The sequence below is a fragment of the Labrus mixtus genome, chromosome 5 (genome assembly GCF_963584025.1).
Source record: "Labrus mixtus chromosome 5, fLabMix1.1, whole genome shotgun sequence".
Lineage (NCBI taxonomy): Eukaryota > Metazoa > Chordata > Actinopteri > Labriformes > Labridae > Labrus > Labrus mixtus.
Genome location: NC_083616.1, coordinates 24,456,845 through 24,466,736, shown reverse-complemented (window position 1 = coordinate 24,466,736; position 9,892 = coordinate 24,456,845). Strand labels below are relative to the sequence as shown.

The window sequence follows — 9,892 nt, the reverse complement described above, 5'->3', positions numbered from 1 at the left end:
TGATAGTAAAAGTAGGAAAATGCAACGTCCTGTGCAGATCCTTCTTTGACATCAGGGAAGCAAAAAAAATCATGAATAAGTACAAAAAAGGAATTTTGCTAACTCAAGCTATACTGCAACATCAATTGATGGACCTTTTACAACATAGATTTACCAAGTTAGATCTTGCATAACACTGCCTCAAAGGTACAGTAATCTTTGAGCCATAAATGATTTTATAGTCGAAAAGTTCTAACTGGCCTCAAAGTCTTATCAGGGAGGTGTTGGTGTCTGTCTGCAGACACAAGCCATGCAGGTCATCATGCAGGGCAGTAAGTTCACTGTTATAAAATAAGAGTCATAAGTCTGTTTTATAGGCTATCAAATTTCTGTCCTGTGACATTGTGGTCTAACAAAGACTAAAACACATGTAAGCTTGCACCTCTTGCAAGTTGAGAAACCCACACATCTGCTGAGTGTATGTAATGTTAAGTACAAAATGAGTTAATCAATATGTATTTGAAATTCCAGGGTGGAGCACTACAGCTTAAAAATCTAGGGTTTAGTTACCCTTCAAGATTAAAGTTTGACAGCATTAACCCCTGCACAAACATGGCCAGGGCACTGCAAATAAACATCAAAATGGAAACATGGTTATAATTGTAGCTCTGCAAAAAACACAGACTGTAACAAAAACACATGCAAGCTGCAGTGCAACAGCTTCATTAGAAAACATGCACGAGTGTACAGAGTAAATTCAGGTATCAGTGTCTGTAAACACCACCCGAGATGTGACGCTTGTGGCACTCAGCTGATTCAGCAGAGCATGATATGTGATCTAGAGTGTCCTGCCAGGACACGCTTTCTCTGTGACCCAGTGTTACTCATTCACAGTATCTGACCATGTGTTATATCTTTTTTTATCAGCACACACTGACCTGCAATATCAGAAGGCATTTATCAGTAAGCTACAAGAGATCTGACTAGATAATATTCATCTACGGTTAACTGTTCCTCACCTCATAAGTATAGCACTCAAAGGTGAAGCAGTTGCACAATAGTTTAGAAAACTGTTTAAAAAAAAAAAAAACAGTTTAAGAAACAAGTTTTTCCAAAACCTGATGACTCATGATATTCCAGCATGATTTGATAACGTGCCAGAGAGCATCTTGTGATTTCACATAAAGCTTGGCTTCCTCAATCAGTAAGTGTCCCATAAATGTTAAATGTTTATGAGTTATGTGAGTTTTGAGGAGAAGGACAGTCAATAGTCCTTGCAAAGGTTTGAGGTTTTGATGATGGGTTCATTTTCTTGCCCCACTTTGATCCACAATTTATTTTGACACTAAATGCTTAGGGGCCTCTAGTTGAGAGCTGCCTTTATTTATCCAAAAGTGCGGCAACACTAGGCCTTTAAAAAGGGGCTGCATGGGCTGTAAATTGTGATGGACACTTCTTTCATTCAATGTAACCAAACTAAAATCCTGGAAGAAAATCCTAGAAGACTTTGGACAGGTTAGAAGTTAAAGACAAATCCTCTCATTAAACTATATTCTCAAATATGAGCATTCGTTCAACATATAAAATACAAACATGTGAAAAAACAATTAAATAATAAAATGTAGGCTATATATAAAATGATTTCATAGTCATAGTCATCAATTGACTTCAGCCTCATCTAAAAAAGAGTGGGATGCATGCAACAGACTTATTAACTCAAACACATGTAGATACTTCATTTAAGTTAAGGGTTTAAAAAACCTGCAGTGGTCTGACATCATCATCATCAAGTCAGATTCTAGCCTTGGTTTATAACAGGGTCCAATGTTAACTTAATGAGTCAGTGTAGCTGACAAGATGCTGAGGCATATTTTTTTATATACAGTGGTTATACAGTGGGCTATTGGGGCGGCAGTAGCTCAGTCTGTAGGGACTTGGGTTGGGAACCAGAGGTTCAAGTCCCAGTGCTGACCAAAACACGGAAGTTGTTCTGGTAGCTGGAGATGTCCCAGGGCACTTCTCGAGTAGGCTACTGCCGAGGTGCCCTTGAGCAAGACTGCGAATCCCCAACTGCTCTGGTGCGCTCCCTGTGAAGCAGCCCCACTCTGCATGACATCTCTCCACTAAATGCATGTCCACAGGTCCAGTTTGTGCATATGTGTGATTTGGGCCTTATTGTGTGAGAAGCATGTCTCTCAATAACAGAGTGTAAACTAGAATTTCCCATAGGGATTAATAAAGTATGCCTATTTCAAAATAAATAAAAATCTAATCAATACAGTAATGGTTTCCTGCAGCCTTATTTACTTTATTTAGCTTAAATATTCTTCTTACTGCCACTTAGCTTTAAAGATCTTCTCTTCTTTAACAGGGATATCCTGCTGTCCACAGGCTTCTAGAAGAAAATCTGCAATTTTGGGGGACCAACAATAATAATAATAATAATAATAGTAATAATAATAATAATAGTAATAATAATAATAATAGTAATAATAATAATAATAATATAAATAACAATAATAATAATAGTAATAATAATAATAATAATAATAATAATAATAATAATGATGATAATAATAGTAATAATAATAATAATAATAATAATAGTAATAATAATAATAATAATATAAATAATAATAATAATAATAATAGTAATAATAATAATAATAATAATAATAGTAATAATAATAATAATAATAATAATAATAATAATAATAATAATAATAATAATAGCCTACGTTTATTTACAAAGAAGAAGTCTAGCACAGAAACACATGGAAACACTTTTTCCCAGTTACAGTTTCTGAGAAAAGAGACACTCACCGCTGTCTCTAAGCAACGCTCTATGGCGTCCCTGGCTGTGCAAGGGTTTCTGGGAATCCGAGTCCTAAGGGTTGTATGACCGCCCTTTTTGGTAGCATCGAGAGTAGAACAGCAGTACATGCGTCGAGGGAAATATAATCGCGAAACAACTTTTTGAAGCAGCGTTATCAAACTTGAGGTACGTATACCGACAGTTTTTGACGTCTTTTTCGCCCCACGGTGGCTGTAATAAAGAAATCCGTCTGGGAAAAGTGTATTTTAATGCGCGGTTTGATGACGTAATGTTGATTGTCAAACGCGAAATGGCGAGCGTGCTAAGAGGCCCGTTACCCGCAACTCGCTGGGGTTGTGTTAGGCTTATTGTTTACATGCTCCATCGTCGAAATGATTACATAGGTGTATCTTTTCCTGGTAAGTTGGGCTCTAGTTACATATATCCCTCCGGTATTTTAAATAACGTGTTGTAGTCCTGTGTCCGGGTGAGGTCTGTATTGGGCTAGCTGGCTAGTTGGGCTAACCTGGAAGTGGATTTTAGCAAAGCTGTTAAACGTGAGTCAAAGTAGCAACCATGCGTCTGCTCGTCTGTGAAGTCATACGTCAGTCTCGGGGGCATGTCAGTATTTGTCCTTGGAATTTTAGCAGCGTGTTATTTTGAACTACAAGCACACTTAATTTGTATTTACTGGTTTAACAGGGATGTCGCTCTCTAGCGCCATCATGCTGACTTTAGGGTTTCCACCTTCCAAGCAGAAACATAAAGGACACCCCGCAGGGGGGTGCAACTCTGCAGGGGCCTGACCACCCCTGGCCCAACGGTGGGGGGGTGGGGCACCAGTTGTGGTGAATCATGAATTTAATGAAGTAATAAGAGTCATACTTAAAGTTTTAAGTGCTTTATTAACACTTTTTTTTTCCTGAAATAATTTACAAAAACGCAAAACTTAAGTGTAAAGGCGGATACAGTAATGTATGCACAATGAAACGCACCTGACAGGTTCATTTCAAGCAGATGATTACTACTAGATAGGCCTATTTAATTTACAACTTAACTTAAACTTCAAATAAAGTTATTAACTTAACATTCATTCATTAACAGAGTATTATTGAAGTGCTTTTGACACTGCTGTAACATAGAGGGGAGGATGACAGACTTTTAATTAAATAAACAGTACGAATTTAATAGTATTTTTATTAATTTATTCTGTCCTTCTGTCTGTCGTTTTTGTTTTTTCTCATGAAATCATGAATGGTACTGTTAATATGGTTTTTGAACTATTTTCTCATTGTATTAATGAAGTGTCTTCTGTCGATATATTGATGTTGTATTGATGATATCTCGCCCAGGCCATAGTGTGAATACAGATTTGGCTAAAATAAATGTCATCTTTTTGTTTTATGTACCGAAAAATATTCACACTATCCAAACTATAGGCTACTGGAATAACCTATCTATAAACATCGGAGAAAATATATTAAGTAGGCCTACAGTAGTTTCCTTTACATTATATTCATTTTCACTGACACTGTCAAGCCAGGCATTACTTTCTACTCACATCTGTATTTCTGCATCGGTTTACGTTTCAATGGTGCACGGTGCGGGTATCAGAGGCAGCCGCAGACATGTTTCCTTCTGACTCCTGTGACTTTCTCTCACCCAATCACTGAAGAGCTCTCGTTGCTCAGGCCAAAAAAAGAACCAAACAAACCAAAGGGCGCTCCGAAGAGGCGGGAACTAGCCGGCTGAATCGGGCTGAATGATGCTGAGTTCGAGGCATCTTGGAAATACGGGACAAACCGCGTCCCGTATTGATTCAAAACGGGACGCAATATCAAAGTGTAAAATACGGGACGATTCCGTATTTTACTGGGACGGGTGACAACCCAAGCTGACATCCACGTATTACTGAATATTGCTGTCCTGAAAATCCATGTCGCCTTTGCAATTCAGACAATTTCCCGTTCTTTCAAGCCAGTATAATTTAATTCAAGAGTTGTTCAAATGCAGATCAGATATCTGAATGACAGTTGTCTTCAGTGATCTACTCGTAGTTCCTACATTTTTAAGCTTGGTCTGCTGAGCTTTGTATTGAACACAAATACTGAATACATAATTCAGCTCATCGGGTCACATTATTTTCAAATGTGTTGCCTTTTAAGATAAGCATACCCTTTGGCTCGTTAGATTTGTAAAAGACTGCATTCAGTCTGGAGTCAGCTGTAAACAGACGTTTCAGTGTGGTTGTCTGTTTCTTTCTGAAAAAGTAGGACATATTATGTTAGTTTGTCAAACACAAGTCTCATTTAAGGGGTCTGATTAAAGAGAATGATGCTGCAGGATACAAATAATTTGCCTTATTTTAGAAGAGTATACGTTATCTTGCCAAAGGACTGCTTGCGTGCGTGCGTGCGTGCGTGTGTGTCCTGGCTGTATAGGTGATAGCTTTGTTACTCCTTTCCAACCAAGGCTGAGAGTTGATGTAAGACCTAATCTAATTTTTTATCTGATCCCTGCAGAGAAAGATAAGGTGAATAATGGCGGCTGAGGTGGAGGTTGAGTTGGATGCATGCAATGAGTACCCGGCACATTACAAAGTCATGATGGACAAATTAAATGAACAACGACAGCTGGACCAGTTCACAGACATTACTCTGATTGTGGATGGTAAGTAGGCACACCTTTTATAGGTCATGATGTTTCAGGAGAATTCCTACTTGATGATCCTTATTTCAATGTCTTTTTTTTTTTTCTTCCAGGGCATCAGTTCAGAGCCCATAAAGCAGTGTTGGCAGCATGCAGTCAGTTTTTCCACAAGTTCTTCCAGGATTTTACCCAGGAGCCTCTGGTGGAGATAGAAGGTATTCTGTGTTTTCATGAAGTAAAAGAAAAAGAGGTCCTACATGTGAGAAAGATCAAATGAGCTATAAATGTATTATTTTCATAGAATTTGCAGCCACCTATGTTTTTTTCCCGTGGTTGTGACTCTTAAATAATAATAATAATAATAATGCATATATATTTATAAAGCACTTTCAATCTAAGTGCTGTACATAGCGCATAAAAGTGAGTTAACATTGAGTGTCTTTCATTCACTGCTGCTGCTCTGTCATACCCTCAGGAGTGAGTAATACAGCCTTTCACCAGCTGATGGAGTTCACATACACAGCTATACTAGATGTGGGTAAAAAGGAGGAGGCTGACGTGTGGAAGGCGGCTGAATACCTCCAGATGCAAGAAGCCATCAAAGCACTCAGCAATAAGTGAGACTCACATACTCTATACTGTCACAGTTCAAGAACTTAAAATTATGTAATCAGAATTTAAATGTCATTCAGTGACCAAAAAAAAAAAAAAGAGGAAATATTGTTGCCTCAACAAAAACGCGTCTTCTCTTTCTTGTAGGATGAATGAAGATCCCTCCCTGACAGCTAAGAGCAAAGGTAAAAAGAGGAAGATTGCTGAGACGTCAAATGTCATCACAGAAAGTCTGCCTTCAGTGGAGGGAGAACAGGTCAGTATCCTCACGGTGGTCACACAGATTTATGTTTTCTAGAGGTGAAATGGATCACATCCCCCTACGGTTCGGGCCACACGTGATCCACGGATCGACCCGCTGTCTACATGACACAATATGTTACCCTTTTTTCATGGCGACTCTGCACAGGGACCCGTGCGGCTCAAACCATATTGGAGGGTGATCCGAAAGGCTCATGGATCAAGCGTGATCCATTTCACCACTAGGAACGGTGCAGCCTTCTGTGGTCTGTATTCCCCAAACGCACTTGCCCCCATCGGTGCATCGACACTGGCTGTTGATCTGAAAATTGATCCGATCCGTGACAAAAGTCTGTGATCCGACCCAAAGTCTGTTACACCACCACTTTGTACTATAACTGCTTTATATGTGAAGTAAACACAAATGAACCTTTCTTTGTCCCTGCCTCAAAGTGTCAGTACTGAATATATTTACTGTCCTCCAGGTGGAGATTGAGGTGATAGGAGAAGGTGTCATTGAGGTGGAGGAGGCAGGACTGGAGGAGGTGGTTGATGCAGCAAAAAATGCCCAGGCCTCCGATGACTCTGCTTTGGCTCTCCTCGCTGACATTACCAGCAAGTATCAGCAAGGGGGATCTACAGTACATTTCATTAAAAAAGACGAAATAGATGAGGTACGGTGACCTGTATTTGTGCAAATATCTTTTTGTGGTGCATTAATTTGTTTGACTGCATAGTTTTAAATGTGAAAGCATCAACCCCGCCTTTACTGTGTGCTTCCTCATCAGGAGGTGGTGTATCAGGAGGAAACGGTGACGGCCTCCAAAGTGCTGGAGAATGTCGGTGTGGTTGAGGTCCAGATTTCCCAAGTGGACAACATGTTCCGCTGCAACAAGTGCGATCGTAGCTTTAAGTTGTACTACCACCTCAAGCAGCACTTGAAAACACATCTTGGCTCTCTGGAAAAACCCCACGTGTGCAACCATTGTGGCAAAGCTTACACGAGGGAAGGCGCCTTGAAGCAGCACATCAGCACGTTTCACTTTGATGCAGAGGAGCTGTCTCAAAACCAGAAACCGCAGAAGAAGGTGCACGTGTGTGAATACTGTAAAAAGCAATTTGACCACTTCGGCCACTTTAAGGAGCACTTGCGAAAGCACACTGGTGAGAACAGAAACATGTTGCTAGTTGTACCAGTTGAACACATGATCATGTATTGCTGACTTGTTGTTCAACATGTTTCATTGAAATCCATGTCTGGCTTTATTATGTCTTATCTGCAGGGGAAAAACCTTATGAGTGTCCAGATTGCCATGAGCGATTTGCAAGGAACAGCACATTGAAGTGCCATATGGCAGCCTGTCAGAACGGGGCCGGAGCCAAGAAAGGGCGCAAGAAACTCTATGAATGCCAGGTACAGATTGTGCAGAGTCACTGCCATTAAGCACTTTCCTACCCATGCAGTATATACCTAAAATATAAGTTATGTTTTCCAACATTCTGTGAATATGTTCATGTGTTTGCACCTCATCTAAATAATATATCTGCCTATACTTGGATAGCTATGTGTGACAGTTTTATGTATTTATTTAAAAATAGGGACAGTGCACATCAATGAACATAAACATGTGCCAGATTGTAGCCATAGGTTAATTTCCATCCCTGGCAGGTTGGTGGTGCACATAAATCCAAATTTACATATAACCACAATGCTAAAACCAAAGAACTACATAAACTGAACATTAGTTGACAGAGACATATACAAGCATAAAGAGTGGCTGTGCAATGTTGTACAAAACAAACCAGGTTAATTATATATATTTCTGTATTAACAGCATTTCTTTGTGTACTTGTGATCACTAATGGAGTGCAGGTGCAAGCAAGAAAAGTAATCTATAACAAGTGAAATAATTGTGCACATTTTTAAGCCATTTATGATGTCACCTAGGGCTCCAATTTTTTTGTGTTATGGACTACTGTCCATCCAGTTTTATGACCTTCCTGATTTATCTTCTGGTCTTCCATGGGGAATCAAGTGAATCAAGTCTGCTTTTTGAGTTCACGGCCCATATCATTCAAAAGGAGAAATGCTGATAGCCCTCTCCTCCCTCCTCCTGTTTTCAGGTCTGCAGCAGTGTGTTCAACAGCTGGGATCAGTTCAAAGACCATCTCGTGAGCCACACAGGAGACAAACCCAACCACTGCACCATGTGTGACATGTGGTTCACGCACGCGAGAGAACTTAAGACTCACCTCAAAGAAGTCCATTCCATCGAGGACAGGACAAGTGAAGAAGTGGTCATCACTGACTCTGCCGCCACAGCAGCCATCACCATCGCAACCCAGAGCATAGACGGAGGCGAAACGGTGATGCTGGACGACGGCATCCAAGTGGAACACGTCACCATGGAGCCTGTCGATGTGATGGAGATGGACGAGACCACAACAGTTGTGATGGAGGATGGAGGGGTAACAGAGATGTGTGAGGAGGACGTGGAGAGACTAAAGCGGGCGGGGGTGCAGATCCAGGTAGTGCGTGTGACCACGACAGAAGTAGACGGGCAGCAGGTGGTGAACTCTCAGGTGGAGGTAGATGTAGAGGGTGAAATGGTGAACGTGGAAGAGGCAGAACAAGCTGCGATTGTATGAGAAATTTGCAAAGACTGCCTCAAATGACACATCGGAGACTTTCAGTTCTCTTCAGACGCCTTTTTTCTATTGTAAAGAACACTGCATGTGGGATAAAGCATGCCACATCAACATGTCTTATTGTCCAACATCGCGTTCAATGACTTCATTCCCGCCACCGTAACTCTTTGAAAGCGGAGTTAAAGACAATTTTGGAAATCTACAATTTCCTACTAGCTTTCCTGTATTTATTTTTGAGCCTGTTGCCATCCAGCCACACAAACTTAGTGACTCCACTTTGCTAAATCAATCAAGTTTCATATGTTTCTTGTCTGAGTTCATATTTTACCAAATATGAAATGAAATATTCCTGTTGCAGCTCCTGTTGCTAATGCTACATACAGTTCTGTTCATGCTTATTTTCATATTGACTTTGCTGTTTTTGTAGGAAAACCTCAGATATGGAATAAAATGTTCTCCAGGATGGGATATCTATGTCTTTAAGCCATCTATTGAGTACTTGATGAAATTAATTTATGGGATTATTTAAATGCTTTTGACTTTTTTATACCTTCATGTCTTTTCTTACAGTTGCTTATATCACTTTTTGATTTTATTTTTAAAGTTTTTTTTATTTTGGGCTTTTTATTCTAGAGACAGGACAGTGGAAAGAGAGAGTGAGTGGGGAATAACATGGAGGAAAGTAGCCACAGGGCGGATTTGGACCCGGGCCACCCGCTTGGAGGACTACAGCCTCCACACATGAGACATGCATATACCAACCACTAGGCCACCGGCACCCGCTTATGTCACTATTTTAATTAAAAAATGGATTATAACAATGCATTGTTGAAGACGTTTCTACATGAATTATCATCCAACTTTTTTTTTTTATCGGTGTCCTCAGCTTAGTGCTTTATTTTCTAGCAGCAACTTGATGCTGTGATTCAGTCCTTTTGCGCTCATCAA

The 9,892-nt window shown here is 40.0% G+C and overlaps 1 protein-coding gene across 2 annotated transcripts; it reads left to right on the top strand.

Moving 5' to 3' along the window:
- The first annotated feature begins 2,858 nt into the window (after positions 1-2,858).
- znf131 (zinc finger protein 131) lies at positions 2,859-9,767 on the top strand. 2 transcript variants are annotated; one of them, XM_061038755.1, is made up of 9 exons: positions 2,859-2,980; positions 5,317-5,464; positions 5,557-5,658; positions 5,919-6,060; positions 6,203-6,311; positions 6,781-6,969; positions 7,084-7,459; positions 7,579-7,709; positions 8,420-9,767. In XM_061038755.1, the coding sequence occupies exons 2-9, from the start codon at positions 5,335-5,337 to the stop codon at positions 8,942-8,944; spliced, it is 1,704 nt and encodes a 567-aa protein (XP_060894738.1). In that variant the 5' UTR covers positions 2,859-2,980; positions 5,317-5,334; the 3' UTR covers positions 8,945-9,767. The 2 variants fall into 2 exon arrangements, with proteins under 2 accessions (XP_060894738.1, XP_060894739.1); XM_061038756.1 differs by lacking the exon at positions 2,859-2,980 and adding an exon at positions 3,022-3,213.
- The last annotated feature ends 125 nt before the right edge of the window (positions 9,768-9,892 follow it).